Source organism: Vulpes lagopus, chromosome X, assembly GCF_018345385.1.
Source record: "Vulpes lagopus strain Blue_001 chromosome X, ASM1834538v1, whole genome shotgun sequence".
Lineage (NCBI taxonomy): Eukaryota > Metazoa > Chordata > Mammalia > Carnivora > Canidae > Vulpes > Vulpes lagopus.
Window position 1 is genome coordinate 55,177,714 of NC_054848.1, and position 16,486 is coordinate 55,194,199.

The 16,486-nt window shown below is 40.4% G+C and overlaps 1 protein-coding gene across 1 annotated transcript; it reads left to right on the top strand.

Moving 5' to 3' along the window:
• The first annotated feature begins 1,664 nt into the window (after positions 1-1,664).
• Positions 1,665-16,402, top strand: NONO (non-POU domain containing octamer binding). The gene is made up of 11 exons (XM_041740934.1): positions 1,665-1,803; positions 8,697-8,856; positions 9,819-10,012; positions 11,173-11,474; positions 12,300-12,395; positions 12,589-12,785; positions 13,128-13,212; positions 13,599-13,701; positions 14,267-14,306; positions 14,539-14,648; positions 15,389-16,402. Exons 2-11 carry the CDS (start codon positions 8,706-8,708, stop codon positions 15,521-15,523), a joined length of 1,413 nt encoding a protein of 470 aa, XP_041596868.1. The 5' UTR covers positions 1,665-1,803; positions 8,697-8,705; the 3' UTR covers positions 15,524-16,402.
• Positions 16,403-16,486: the final 84 nt, after the last annotated feature.

Sequence of the window (16,486 nt, forward strand, 5' to 3'; positions counted from 1 at the left end):
GCTCTTGGTGATTTAACAAAGCATAAATTCATTAAAGTGTTACTGAACCCACAGTAACTTTTCTATAATTTGTATTTTTTCACTAAGAGACACTAAAAACTATGGTGTGGGTTTCTATATTTCATATTAGAAAGTCCTCATAGATCTTTATGCATTTATATGGAAAGAGAGCTAAAGTATTTTTTAAAGTCATGGCTCAGATAACTATGTATAGCTTAGCTTAGTCCTACATGTATAAAAAAGTATAAACATTTCTTTTTGACTGAGTCAGTACAAACATAGAAAATAGAAATGCAAGAAAGTGGTCATAATTGTAACCAGAGGGGGAGACTTTTCTCTTTATACTCTTGGGTATTATTTAATTTTTTTCCATGAGCAGGGTAAGAAAATGTTTTTCAGAATAGAGGTAATATTTGTTGTCGTAACAGAGCGGTTACTTAAATAAAAAGCTTGGGAACAGTTGGTCTAGATATGTCCAATATGGTAGCCACTAGCCATATGTGATTATTTAAATTTTATTTTAAATTTTAGCTAATTAAAACTAAATAGAATTAACAATTCAGTTCTTCAGCCGCACTAGTCACATTTCAAGCTCTCGATGGCCACATATGACAGTAGTTACTTACTGTACTGAACAGAGCAAATAAAGAACATTTCTATCCTTGCAGAAGTCCTACTGGACAGTGCAGGTCTAGATCACTGTGTCCCACATAATGTGGCACCAGTTGGGACACCCTGGAGTGTGAATTAATTTAGCGGGAACTAACTACAAACACCTACTAGTTGAGCCTTGTAGCTCTTGATTAACCACAGGGCTAGTTTGGCATTACTGAAAAATGAAGGTGCCTACCTGACTGGCATCCTACAGAATAATCAGTCTGATCTGGTGGTCTACAATGTATCCATGGCAATAACGACACCTGTTGAATCTCTTTGTAAATCACAGAACAATAGTGGTGTTTGGACGGCTAGGTTCCCTGGTTACCATGGAAATAGGTGGTTACAATTGTGGGTAATCACAGAAACTAAAGTATCAATCCCCGATCTCTCCCTCACCCCTTTCTGTAACTATAACCATAAACATAGCTATAGTGATGACTGTTTCAGTTGGGCTTCATGAATAGACCTGGCAGCAGAAGCAACTGGAAATTTGACTCAGTGTCAGAGTGCAAGCCCTAATGAGGAAGTATGAAAAAAGAAACATGGCGGGGCATTTTTTTTTTTTTTTTTCAGAAGGAAAAGGCTAGATCTACCACACGGAATACAATGACATTGTTACTCTTGCTCCACGCACAAGCGCAGTGCAAGAGTTCTCAGAGCACGCCTACCCGCACGTTTTCTCCCCTCCTGTTCTCTTTCCACTTTCCTCTCTCTCCTTTTTCACACTCTCTTTTGCTTCTCCTATCACTTACTTGGTCTTCAAGTCTTTCCATTAGTCCCCTTATGTCTCTCCTTCCGACCCTCTATCCCCCTCCCCCTTCCTTTTCCTTTCCAGAGGACGGCAATTTGCGCATGCGCATTAAGTAGAAAGCCTCGCTCTTTGTCCCCATCTGTCGTTCACACGAACTCAAATCTTTCGCGTTCGGTAGCCAATAGGATTGAAGAAATGGCGGAAAAACGATTCCGCCTCTGGAGATAAACCTTGATTGGCAAGTCAGATAACCAATCAAAAACGCCAGTTTGTACCCCTTGGGAGGTACCGAGCTCCGTCGTCTCGTTTCCGGCGGTCGCGCGCTCTTTTCTCGGGACGGTAGAGGCCGTGTAGCGTCGCCGTTACTCTGAGGAGAGAACAGTCGGTAGCGGGTGAGTTTTGGGACGACATAGTTCATGTTTGAGGGGGGAGTAGGATTTTTTGCGACAAGAGGCTAGGGCGAGGCTAGCTTTGGACGGAGGTTAGGCGTTCGTTCTAAGGCCCCTTGAGGCCTTGTCCCCGCCGCCCACACGGCCTCCTCAGCCCACCCGCAGGGGCCCATCGCTCTCAGCTCGCCTTGCTTTCTGCTTTAATCTGACTCCGTTGCCTTTCCCGCCCGGTTTCTTTGTGCGACTCATCATCGATTCTGATCCCTGTCAGTAAGTTCCTCGGCCCTTTAGCCGCCCTGGGCCTGAGGGTGTGGGGTCTATTATCCGAGAGCCTTGAAGTCGCGGCTGGAGGAGGAGGCGCTTTGTCGGCGCTCCTCCTCTCAGCTTCGCGAGGCCATTAATTCAGAATGAAAAATGGGTCGTCCCCCACGTCCCCCGAGCGATGTTTCTTTGTCAAAACTCTTAAGCTGGGAAGTTCATCTGCTAGTCCAGACCCTGCAGCTTCCCTGGCCACGTTCCTGTATGCTTTTTTCTTTTTTTAAGTCATGTTGCCTAGCTACTCGACCCATTTATAGCATCACTTTTTAAAATGGAAATCAATTTTATGAGTTTCCTATTAGCTATTTTGCACTAGGGAAAACGATTTTCAACTGAAACCTTCGTGTTCTTAACAGAAGTTGAGGTTAGAGATGACTTGGTGGCACTTTGCTCTCTTCAGCGGAAGTTGAGGTAGATGTTGGGGGGTAGGGTTGCCAGATAAAATACAGGACGCCCCGTTAAATTTGGATTTCACATAGACAGCAAATTAAAGTCTGAAATCAAATTTAACTGTATGTTGTATATTTTTATTTGATACATCTGGCAACTTTCCTGCCGGGCACTGGCTAGATTTATACTGTGTCTTTGTCCTACTTCCTTGTTGCTAAATGAAAGGTCCTAAGAAACAACTGACTGTATTAGTGCATTCTGCAGCTTTCAGGCAGGTCCATATCCATGCAGCCATCTAGGTTGGTAAATTTTTACCAGATTTCCACTCAAAAAGTTACCTCTTTTCCTGAAAATTGATTTTAAATATGTGTGATGTAGTGCTTGGTCTTGTACCTAAACCACGTTTGTGAAATCGTACTATGTCCAATAGCCCCAATCTTTCTAAACCAGCAGTACATATTTTCTTTCAAGAAAAGTTATTAGTGTTAGTCTTTGGGACAGGTAAATAGGCAAATCTTTGATGCTGATCTTTGTGCTTAGTTCTCAGAGGCCCAATGGCTAGGGGACAGTGAATTTATTGCTCAGTAGAGATTTCTGCACAAAATTCCAAATTATACTGGTGGTCATCATCAGAAATGAGTGATAGGGACAATACTTAGTACTTGCTACTTTGTGGGCACTGTTTTAAGTGATTTATACAATATTATTTCGTCTTCCCCATTGAATGGCTTCTTGGGAAAGAGTAAACTGTAAAGAAAGATTGTAAATATTAGCATTGTGGAGACATTTATTCAAAAACACAAAGGTAGGCAATTTGGTTGTAAAAAATGATTTTTGTTAGAATCCAAAAGAGGAGGAAGAATGTAATTGATGATATTGGTCTAATTATGGCACCAACTGAATGTAGAAATATCGATAGTGGTTGCCAGCAGTAACAAGTGCTGTGTACATGATCTCAGTGCTTAGGATAACTAGCCCTGTGAAGTGCTGTTGTTAACCTCCTCCTTCCAAATGAGGAAACTGAGGTTCAGAAGTTAGGTGACATGTCTAGTCGGTTTGTGGACTCTAAACTTTGAAATCAAGATGAGTTTGATTAATAAACTGGTAGCATAGTGATGAGAATGAGCTTTAGAGTTAGATTGTGAGTTACACTCCTTGCTCCATCACATTTGGGTAACTTTAGATAGGCATCAGTTTTCTTATTCAGGAGAATAATAGTTTTGAGCATTAAATGAGATAATGCAGACTTAGCACAGTGCCTGGCATATAATGGTAAATATCTGATATTATCATCTTAACTACCAGGCTACACTTTCTAAAACCAAAAATAACCTCCCCTGGTTATCTTACATGGTTTAGAATATCCTAGCACTTTTTCTTCAAGGAGGTAGATCATTTCTACTAAGAAGTCGTAAAATGCCTTTTTGAAAAGGAGTGGTGAAGTTTGGTTAAGATGTAAATACAGAATTTTTAATACTTCATTTTGAGTGACTCTCTGAGGATTTTTATTAAGGTGTAAATATCAGTTGTGGGTCCCTGAATGGGATGGAAGATACTGAGGCTGGGACCACTGACTCTTAAATTAAAAGCTGAAGGGAAAAAAAAAAAGGTTCCTTGGATTCTAGCCAGGGATAAGAAAGAAGACCTAGTTAGAGAAATGGCTGTGAAGATAGCTCAAGTTTCTGCTGTAGGCCAATTTGGAGTCAGAAGGGAGGTGTTTTAATAGCTGGGACTCAAATAGTTAAAGATCTGATACTAATGCCAACCTAACCCCATCTACAACTGTTGCTAGGGAAGACTTCATAAATTTTGTGTTTCAATTTCCTATCTTTATGTCTTATTTTTAGAAACATGATTTCCTTTTTTTTAGAGGAAAAAATGCTGCACTATGTGGTAAGAGTAACAAAGATTCGATTATTCTAATTTTAAGAATTTATTATAAGGGAATAACTAAAGAAGCTTTAAGCAAGAAGAGATTATTTACTGCAGCATGCTGACAGGAAAAAGTTGAAAACAACCTAAATGTCTCGTAGTAGGGAGTAGTTTAGTAAATTAGTATATAGCCACATGGACTTGTGTAGCTGTTAAAAATTATGTTGATGTAGAAGTGAGGAAAAAGAATATAGAATGGTGCATTATAACTGCATTATATTAAAATGATATTGTATGTTTTGGAAGGTAAATAAGCAAAAATGTAAATTGTGGGAGGAATATTTACACATGGATGTGCCCAAGATTTAGCTATGAACATTGTTTATAAATAATGGTGAAAAAAATAGGAACAACCCAAGTGTCCAACACAGTAGGTGCTTGGTTGATAGCTGAACACTGTGTCCGTTAAAATTAAACGTAGAAGAAAAAATTAAAGTGGAAGATTGAGTGCCATAAAAGCTCTTCATCATGTAATAAAGTAGAAAAGGCAGGTTGCAAAATAGTCTTTATAACATTTCATTTAGAGCACATGCAAATAAATGACTGGAAGGGTAAATGTTAACTATTTTCTGGAGGTGGGTCTTTGGATTTTTATTTACCTTTTTTATTTCTAACTTTTCTATATTAAAGATGTGTTTTGTAATAGGTACCTTATTAATGAGAAACATAAGGTTGATGGAATGATATAAATAAGATTCAAGTCTTGGCTTCTAGTGAGGCTTACCTCAGCTCTGTTTAAAGTTGCAGTCTTAGCCCTTTCGCTCCTTATCCACTTTGCTTCCCCCCCTCCCCATTTTTCTTTATTTTCCATTAGTGCTTACCTCTTATTAAGTACTATATAATTTAATTATGTGTATTTTTGTCTTACTGGAAGGTAAGCACAGTTGAAGGCAAGAATCTGCTTTTGTTCATTGATGCATCCCAAGCACCTATAATAGTACCTGGCAGATAGTAAGCATTCAGTGAATATTTGTTGGGTGGATTCATTTTTTTAAAAAGGTAAAAAATGATCAATAGACTATAAACAGGGCAGTTTTCATTTTTACCTGTCTTCTGTTTCTAGTCTACATTATGTATTTTGGAGGGGGGAAAATCCTTTTCCTCTTAAACTTTTCCCTTTTAAAACTTAAACATTTTTCTTTTCTTTTTTTTTTTTTTTTAACATTTTTCTTTTCTAAAAAAGATTTTATTTGAGAGAGCACGCTCATGCTTGGCGTGAACATGGGTCAAGAGAGGGGCAAAGGGAGAGGGAGAAGCAGACTCCTACTGAGCAAGGAGCTCCTCTCCCCAGGACCCTGGGATCATAACCTAAGCCAAAGGCAGACACATAGCCAACTGAGCCACCCACGTGCCCCAAAACATCAAACATTTTTCACATTTACATAGTCTTCATAATTTATAATGCTGTGTAACACTCCACTGAATACCATACCATAATTTATTTAAAAATCTTACCTCTAATTTTGGGTATTTTAAGTCATTTTTTAAAAAAATTTATTTATTCATGAGAGACACAGAGAGAGGCAGAGACACTGGTTAGAGGGAGAAACAGGCTCCTCACAAGGAGCTCAATGTGGGATTTGATCCCAGACCCCCGGATCATGCCCTGAGCTGCTCAGGGCATGATCCGAAGGCAGAGGCTCAACCACTAAGCCAACCACATAGCCAACGCCACCTAGGCGTTCCTTAAGTCATTATTTCATTACCATAAAGGTCATCACGGTGACTATTTCATGGATGTGGTTTTTAAATTAAAAAAAAATTTTTTTTGAGGGGAAGGGAGGGGAGAGGGAGAGTGAAAATCCTATGCAGGCGAACTTGACACAACTTGATCTCAACCCTGAGATAGTGACCTGAGCCAAAATAGTCAGATGCTTGGGGAGCCTGGGTAGCTCAGTTGGTTAAGCATTTCTAAACCCTGAATTGGGCTTCATGCTCAGTGGGGAGTCTGCTTCTTCCTCTGCTCCTTCCCTCCTGCAAAGGCGCTCTCTCTCTCTTTTTATTTTACTTTTTAAAATATTTTATTTATTCATAAGAGACAGAGAGGGGCAGAGACATAGGCAGAGGGTGAAGCAGGCTCCATCCCTGGACTCCAGGATCATGACCTGAGCAGATGCTCAACCACTGAGCCACTCAGCCATCCCTCTCTCACTCTCCAGTCTTTTTCTAAAAAAGTCAGATGCTGGGCAGCCCCGGTGGCTCAGTGGTTTAGCGCCTCCTTTTGGCCCAGGGTGTGATCCAGGAGACCTGGGATCAAGATTAAGTCCCACGTTGGGCTCCCTGCATGGGGCCTACTTCTCCCTCTGCCTGTGTCTCTGCCTCTCTCTGTGTGTCTCTCATGAGCAAATAAATAAAATCTTTTTAAAAAGTCAGATGCTTAACCTATTGAGCCACCCAGGCACCCCCAAAATTATAATCTTATGGTTAATTTCTAGGGGTAGAATTTCCTGAATTACAGAATATGAACATTTTGATAGCTCTTGTTATTACTTGTCTTATGAAACAGTTTGGATATAGAATTTGATATTTATGTTGTTTTTAGTTTGGAGGGATATGATATGAAATGTGTTGGGAAAGCTTTTATATACATAAAAGTATTTTCATATACCCATCATCCAGAATCAATAGTTCCCAGTCTTATGAAACAGTTTGGATATAGAATTTGATATTTATGTTGTTTTTAGTTTGGAGGGATATGATATGAAATGTGTTGGGAAAGCTTTTATATACATAAAAGTATTTTCATATACCCATCATCCAGAATCAATAGTTCCCAAGCCATTGTTGCATTTTCTTTGTTTAAGAAACCAGTTTTCTGTATTTTAGAGGAATCCTAATGTTAATAAGTATTCATGAAAAAGTTCTTCTCTGCATTTTCCTTCAGCTAAATTCTGACTAGAACGTCTTTTAGGGGAAAGGATTTAAACATTTTTTTTAATCTTTATTTATTTATGATAGTCACAGAGAGAGAGAGAGGCAGAGACACAGGCAGAGGGAGAAGCAGGCTCCATGCACCGGGAGCCCGATGTGGGATTCGATCCCGGGTCTCCAGGATCGCGCCCTGGGCCAAAGGCAGGTGCCAAACCGCTGCGCCACCCAGGGATCCCTAGGGGAAAGGATTTAGAATTGGCTGTGCCCTTTTATTAGTGGAGAACTCTTCTTAAATGAGGAAGATGGTCCTCAACTTGTTAACCAGATCAATTAGAAAATTTCCATTTTAAAGCCATCAATTTTTGAATTCACTCTGGATTGTACCAGGAGTTTTCATTTTGTTTTCTTTTAACCTTATGTTGATTTTTAGATGTGGTTTAACATTATGATTGCATATTCATCTTTTTTAATTTGATGCTTTAATTGCTTTTGTAGTCATTTATCTTTGTTATTAATAACAATATTTACTAAGTGCTTGCTATAGTTCAGTACTGAACTAGTGTTTTCACATATTTATGAGCCCCCTTAGCCATCTTGAGAGGTAGGTATTTTTATTATCCCCTTTATAACAGCTCAAATTTGTGCAGGAATGATTTACTAAGTAGTATTTAGCTAGTAAGTGAGTACTAGGACCATGCTTCAAATCTAAGTATGTCTAACTCCATGGCCCATAGTTTTTCTGCTATTTGTTCCACAGTATCTCCTGTAGGCTAGGACTGCAAAGTGCCAGAGAACAAGATTTTTTTTTTAATTTTTATTTATTTATGATAGTCACACAGAGAGAGAAAGAGAGAGAGAGGCAGAGACACAGGCAGAGGGAGAAGCAGGCTCCATGCACTGGGAGCCCGATGTGGGATTTGATCCCAGGTCTCCAGGATCGCGCCCTGGGCCAAAGGCAGGTGCCAAACCACTGCGCCACCCAGGGATCCCCCAGAGAACAAGATTTAATAGTCCTTGTCTTTGTGGATAAGTAGAATCTATTTCCCTTGTTGTTTTAACATTATGATAGGGCTAATTTTTAGGGAGTAGCTTCTTTGGGAAAAATAGTTTCCAATTAATGTATATAATTCGTGAACTGGAAGTTTCTTAAAGTTATTCCCATGCAAGCTGTTCTCATTTAGTACTTGTCTGGTTTCTGTGTGCAACATAACTGCTGTCTGGTTGTTTTTAGGTTTTTGAATGGTATTGCTTTGCCATACTTGTTCAAAATAACCAGTTTGAATCTGCAAAAGCCAGGATATCAGAAATGATAGTAACATATAAAAAATCATCAGAAGATGACTGATTAGCTCTAAATGTATTGACAGTTAACATTTTTCTTTTAGGGTGCAAAAATGCAGAGCAATAAAACCTTTAACTTGGAGAAGCAAAACCATACTCCAAGGAAGCATCATCAGCATCACCACCAGCAGCACCACCAGCAGCAACAGCAGCAGCCACCACCGCCACCAATACCTGCAAATGGGCAACAAGCCAGCAGCCAAAGTGAGTATATGTTTGTAAGGGGGGGTAGATATGGTTCCCTCTTGGGAAAGGTTTCTTGGTTTTTAGATTAGTCTCTTGGGGTTATAAAGGAATAAGCCTTGGGGCACACTTTTTGCTCTCCTCCCCCCCTCTATTTACTTCTTAATACTTAGGATAGAAAAGGGGTGATTCACTGAAACAAGAAGCAGACATGTTGGGTGGCAGATGAGTACAAGTTGCTGTGCTGTGTTGGCATATTCTGCTAAACAGATGGCTGTGTGTGTTGCCTCAGAGCTTGGTTCTTAGAGGTAATCATCAGATGACTGATAGAAAATATAGAAGAAGTCTGGTACTGAGTTATACTTTCAGCCTGGGGTTTGTGCCAACCCATTTTTAATCAGAGTAAACATTTTTTAAAAGCAGGTTCTATTCACTCAGCAAACTTTGAGCACCTATTGTGTGCATCTAAAACTAGAACCAACCTCAACTCTCTTTTCTTTCCAGAGATCCCTACAAAGAATTCTGCTTCCTAACTCATTTCCTTTCATTTCATTAACCCAAGCATGAAAGGATGGGAACCGTTAAGGTTATGAAGATTGGTGAGAGATTAGGAAAATGGAGCAGTTATGTTTCAAATTTTAAAAATTTATGTCTTCTGACATAAGCCTCCTTGACCTGATTGATTTTCTCTTTGATACATTCTGTATTGTCTTTCTGTCTCTGACTTAGACCGGGTGGCTCTTGGCCCATAGTAGAGCTATTGAGAAGTACTCCCAGATGTCTGTATATTGCTTTCATCTTAAATGCATACACTTTAGGGTGCAATTTACTGATAAGTGGTTAGTGGTTATTGCATTTGGAAATGGTATTTGACTTTTCTACAGCAATTCGGTTTCGTAATCTAGCAGCAGTGGTAGCTCTTTGAGAATATGACTATAGATGTCTTTGCCCAATCTTTTGAGTGACTGTGTGTATTTTCTCAGATGAAGGCTTGACTATTGACCTGAAGAATTTTAGGAAACCAGGAGAGAAGACCTTCACCCAACGTAGCCGGCTCTTTGTGGGCAATCTTCCTCCTGATATCACTGAAGAGGAGATGAGGAAACTATTTGAGAAATACGGGAAAGCAGGCGAAGTCTTCATTCATAAGGATAAGGGCTTTGGCTTTATCCGCTTGGTGAGCAACCTTGGGCTTTTAAAGTATGTCTCTGAAAGATGGGGAAGTTGGGGAATGATAGATATGGAAAATTAGGCAGTGGAAATAGTTCTCAGGTGGTTTGTTAAATGTGTAATAACTGTAGTTGGTAGAACAGGACAGAAAACACAGGCTTTATTTTTATTTATCCTTACAGGTTTATGTTTTGTTTCAAGGACAGCATAGGTTTATTTGTCTAGGGCAAAGAGACTGAAATACGTCCTTTAGAACTTTTGTTTTAAATGGTTAATTTCAAACATACAGAGGTAGACAGAATAGTATAATTAACCTTTATATGCTCAGTGCCCAGCTTCAATAATTATCAACTATTTTATCTTAGTAATGATTAAGGTTTATATAATTTATTTCCAAAGTTCACCCATGTATTATCTCACGACTAAAACCACGAGGAGACAGTTTTATTTGTATCTATTTTTGAAAATTTTTTGAAGTTGTGCTAAAATAACGCATAACATTAAATTTATTATTTAACCACTTTTTAACAATCTGATTTGGTTAGGAAATGTGTTAAGTGTGTATGAGGGAGGAACTTTTCTAGGCATTATCTGCATAAACAAGGAACATAATTTGTTAGCAAGTTTACTAGATGTGGTGGTGGTCAGAACTAGTTTTCATTCCAGATCTACCACTAATTCAAGAGTCCATGGGCGAGTCATTTTTTTCTGGGGCTCACTTTAGTAATATGAGAGGGTCTGTGCTTCTAAAGAGGTCTTGTGGAGGGTGTACATGATTCTCATTAAACTTGAATGTAGCTAGCTGAAATTAAAATATGCTAGCTGCTGTATTATAAAGGTAGGTTTTAGGCTGGTCATTGTCACAATGATCTGTCTGTCACTGCTTGGGAGGATAACCTATGATACTGATGACCATGTAAGTGTTATTAACTTCTGTAATTTCCAATTGATTTATTGCAGGGCTGTCAGCAATTAGACTATCCAAGAGAGTTATCTGAAACATGTAATTTCTATTTCAGTACTATTAAGGTTTCTTTGTATGTGTGTTGTCGGGGTTTTTGGTGGGGAGATTTTGTATTGGGCTATGCTACTTTCTTTAGGCTCTTGATGGTTGTGCATGTGGTCTTTGTCAAACTTGAGTTATTCTAACTTTGCTTTGCTTTCTAGGAAACACGAACCTTAGCGGAGATTGCCAAAGTAGAATTGGACAACATGCCACTTCGTGGAAAGCAGCTGCGTGTGCGTTTTGCCTGCCATAGTGCATCCCTTACAGTCCGAAACCTTCCTCAGTATGTTTCCAATGAACTGCTGGAGGAAGCCTTTTCCGTGTTTGGCCAGGTGGAGAGGGCTGTAGTCATCGTGGATGATCGAGGAAGGCCCTCAGGAAAAGGCATTGTTGAATTCTCAGGGAAGCCAGCTGCTCGGAAAGCTCTGGACAGGTGCAGTGAAGGCTCTTTCCTGCTAACCACGTAAGTGAAGGGTCACTTTTAGAAATAGATCTTAGGTTGCTACTTCCATCGGTGGTGTGGGGAGGTAGCCTTTAGGAAACGTGTTCTTGTGTTCACTTAAAGACTGGATATTAATTCAGCTTAGTAGGGTTTTCAGCGTAATCTTAAATTAATGGACATAGTATGAGGATTAAGAAATAAATCAGTCTTTCAGTAGGTTGTCTTTTTTTTTTTTTTTTTTTTTTTTTTTTTAGTAGGTTGTCTTTTAATCAGTGTTAAATCTCTGCTTCCTTTGAAGTGTTAGAACTCTGAAAAGTTGTTTTGAGTATGCAGCATCCCGTTTACTTCGAGTCATTGTGTGGAGTTCTATAGATACTGGATATTTAAACTAAGTATTGTATCTACTTACTTTGAACACCTTTAAGGCTGATCTAAAGCCTCACTCCATCCTATCAACCCCAGATTCCACATAATGCCACTAAAAGAACTTGGTTACTTGGGGCTGGGTGTAAAAACTCCTTCAGAAATATGTTTGTCTTGCCTGACCTCTAACTACTTTACCATGCCAGTGGCAGATGTAGAGAGGAAGCCTGGGGATCCCTGGGTGGCGCAGCGGTTTGGTGCCTGCCTTTGGCCCAGGGCACGATCCTGGAGACCCGGGATCGAATCCCACATCGGGCTCCCGGTGCATGGAGCCTGCTTCTCCCTCTGCCTGTGTCTCTGCCTCTCTCTCTCTCTCTCTCTCTCTCTCTCTCTCTCTCTCTCTGTGACTATCATAAATAAATTTAAAAAAAAAGAGAGGAAGCCTGGTAGGGCTATAATTAACACTAAGCTTTTTTCTTCCAGATTTCCTCGGCCTGTGACTGTGGAGCCCATGGACCAGTTGGATGATGAAGAGGGACTTCCAGAGAAACTGGTTATAAAGAATCAGCAATTTCACAAGTATGTGGTCCTGAGAGGTTCCCTGCCAGGTGTTTGTCTATTTTTAAGGAAGCTTGTAAAGGGATATGTAAAAGATTCAAGTCTTTGTTATAGGTATTCACTCTCAGCCATAATGTTGGCCCTTAGGAGGAATGCGGTGCTTAGTTGGGGGATCATGGACAGAGTTTTAATAACCTAGGAACCTTGTCTATAGGGAGCGAGAGCAGCCACCCAGATTTGCACAGCCTGGCTCCTTTGAGTATGAATATGCCATGCGCTGGAAGGCACTGATTGAGATGGAGAAACAGCAGCAGGACCAAGTGGACCGCAACATCAAGGAAGCTCGTGAGAAGCTGGAGATGGAGATGGAGGCTGCTCGCCATGAGCACCAGGTCATGCTAATGAGACAGGGTGAGTGTACGCTTATCGGTCTTAAATCTAGAAGAAGAACAAAATGACTTTTCAGGAATTTTTAGTATCGATTGGTAGAGAAATGCCTAAACCTCTGCTTTTATACTCTGAAATATTTTGTTGATCTCAGTAGGCAGATAAGCTTGGAGATGTGGCAGAGAATACTGACTTTTGTGGAGAAGGAAATAGTAGGCTTGACTTCATTTTTGGAATCTGGATAGCTCAGATGGCCACTCAGGGATTATATATTCCCTTTGCTTTCTGGATCTTTATTTATGGAAAATAATTGGATCTCTATGAGGAGAATGAAGAGTACTGTGAATCAGTCCATTGTTGTTCTAGATTTGATGAGGCGTCAAGAAGAACTTAGGAGGATGGAAGAGCTGCATAACCAAGAAGTGCAAAAACGAAAGCAACTGGAGCTCAGGTAACTAACTCTCAAACCTTTTTCTCTGACAACTCTTAAAGGTGATGTCTCACTCCTGTTTCCTACTACCATGCTACCTCATGCATTTGTAAATTCTTACTGGCCACTTCTCAGATTCTCCCTTAGGGTGGGAAATGTTACAGCTGCCCATGGGTCCTAGGAGTTGCCCAGAGCTGCACTAAAGGGAAAGCAGCTGAGTGCTGGTGTCCTGAGGCTCCTTTTCAATAGAACTCCCCTCCCCACCCACCAAGAACACCTTTGGGTTGCTTTAGGGCTGAGCATGTTTCTTAGCTGTGACCTTTTTCAGTAGGCTGTTGATCTCCCCCATTAAGATAATCTGCTCAAGTTCTGGAATATCTCTGTTAAATACCTTGGTGACTCTCTAGGCAAGAGGAGGAGCGCAGGCGCCGAGAGGAAGAGATGCGGCGGCAACAGGAAGAAATGATGCGGCGACAGCAGGAAGGATTCAAGGGAACGTTCCCTGATGCGGTATATCTCCCATGTGCTCATGATGTATCAGGCCAGCCATGATATGACAAACCCACCATGAGTTGTCCACTAGGACTATAAAACAAACCAGGTTATGACCAGTTTTTGCATTCTGTGAAACTCCATTTAGAAAGAAGAATTCATAGGAAGGAAAGGTAAGGTTCGAAGGGGAGTTCTTGCCTCACAGGCAATTCAGGATGAAGGGCTGGGACCAATGTATACTATTTAGATTCAGTCATTGCACAAAGATAAAATCCAGTCCTATAGCAGCCCTAACTGGTTTTCTGATGTCCTTGGAGTTACACAGATTGAGGGCCCAGAAGAAATCAACTGTATCTCCCCTTGTCTTTTACTCACTCTGTTCCTAATAGGAGACTCTGAGTTATGTCTTTATAGTTCTAACCTTGCACAACTAGCAAGGAGATGTTGGTTTTCCTCAGCTTGATCTCATTGTATTTGGAATGTGTTCTCACTCTGTTTGCTTCCCTTAGTGTGTGGTTCTCAATGTATTGTGAATGCTAGAATGTAGTGCTGTCTTGGACTGTCTTGAGTATTTCTTTTTCAGAGAGAACAGGAGATACGGATGGGGCAGATGGCTATGGGAGGTAAGGACTTAGGGGGTTAAAGGTTCTGATTTCCTTTTTTTGTATCATTTCTGGCGAACTATGTACCTTCTCAGATACAAGTCCAAATTTAAGGGGCTGACATTTCTGGGAGCGTTTTTTTGGGGGGTGGGGGAGAGTAACAAGCATCCTTAGCTCAGAGGTCTTGTTGAATTGTTTTGCACAGAGACTGATAATCTCTGTCTCTTGTACTGATCACACTACTCTGCTTTAGGTGCTATGGGCATAAACAATAGAGGTGCCATGCCCCCTGCTCCAGTGCCAGCTGGTACCCCAGCTCCTCCAGGACCTGCCACTATGATGCCAGATGGAACCTTGGGATTGGTAATAAACTGCAAAGATTTACAGTAATTCTAAATGGTGATAGGAGAAAGGACTTTACTCTCACAGTCCTTTTTTTGCCTGCCACAATTTTGCTACAGATAATCAGTTCTTAGGACCATTGTTTTCCATTAAGATCTTGATTTTTGTTTGAATTTTGAACAAACCCAACCTCAAACTATACTTTGTCTAGGAGTTACGTTAATGCCTTTGACTGGTCTACCAGGGGGTTTTCTTTTTTTTATTCTTTTTTTCTTTTTGGAAGGAAGGCAAAGAAGGTTAGGTAGGTATAATCACATAAAATAGAAAAGAATCCAAACGATTTTATGGCTCATACAAACCAGAGTTACAGTTCTAGTGTCAGAATTTTAAAACTTGGTGTGCTTAAGGTTGTTGAAGAGTGCTGGCTTGTCCTTGTCCATAGACTTGGTTCAGGAAAAAGGACTTAGGTAGAACTTACTCAACCTGGGAATTTCCTATGTAAATTAAGCATTTATATAGTAAAAGTTTAATCAATAGGAATAGGGATAAAAAAGGTGGGACAGTTGGGTGGGTCTGTAATTCTGACTGATAGCCACTTATTCAGGGATATCCACTAGAACTCTATAAACAGGCTTAGTCACCCTTAGCACATCAAAGGCTTTGAATAGTTGCGGTGGAAATGGCCTCTAGGGGAGGGATTAGGAATGGGTGGGAAGTTTGGGACTAGGTTTTATTGTAACATTGCTCTTTTTCTCTTTAAGACCCCACCAACAACTGAACGCTTTGGCCAGGCTGCTACAATGGAAGGAATTGGGGCAATTGGTGGAACCCCTCCTGCATTCAACCGTGCAGCTCCTGGAGCTGAATTTGCTCCAAACAAACGTCGCCGATACTAATAAAAATTTCAATGTCTAGTTTCCCAAAAACCCTTAAAAGCAGGACCCTTTTTGGACTAGCCAGAATTCTGCCCTGGAAAAGTGTTAGGGATTCCTCCCAATAGTTAGGTCTTTCTTGCCTGTACTACTTTGAGGGAGTTTACTGGAGGCTGAAGGCAAGGGAGGGGCGATATTTACCAAATCAGTTCTGTGTGGTATATCGTTTAATTGATTCTGTGTGGTGCATTCCTGAAGTCTCGTGATTGTTGAGGGTCTTGGGGGGGGGGTGGAACCATGGCAAAATGGATCCAGTTAGAGCCCCCATTAATCTTGATCATTCCATTCTTGTCCATCCTGTTCTTTTTGCTTTCTCATTCTTATATCCTCCAACCCCATAGACACTGCCACATACACCACAAAAACAAACATCCCCCATGACCTTAGCCCCATTCCATTCACTCACAGGTGGGAATTCAGGCAAATGTCCACAGAGGTCACAGACAACATACATATGATTCTGTTATATCCAGTATATTACCCCTTCATGTCCTAAGGAAGACCTTTCTCTTAGAGATTTTCATTTTAGTGTATCTTTAAAAAATCTTGTGTTAAGTTGCCTCCATCTTTTTTCTGGGTAAGAACAACCCAGGAATGGCCCTTTTATGTCTATGATGCTGTTCACAGCTTTTGATAGGCTTAGTACAATCTTGGGAACAGGGTTGCTGTATGCTGAAGGTCAGACAGTAGCTCTTAGCCTTGCCTATCTTAGGTAGTTATGCTGTGCATTTTTTTTTATTGGTGTACCATGTTTGATTTGTCCCTGATAACCTTTGGAGTTTTTCTGAGAAATGGAGCAGTAATGCAGCATCAACTTATTAAAATACGTTTTAAGCCTTTTAATTTTCTGTGCTATTTTTGAAAGGGAATGGAGGGAGGGGAGTTGTGTCTCCAGATAAGCATAGGTTCTATAAAGATAATCCTTTA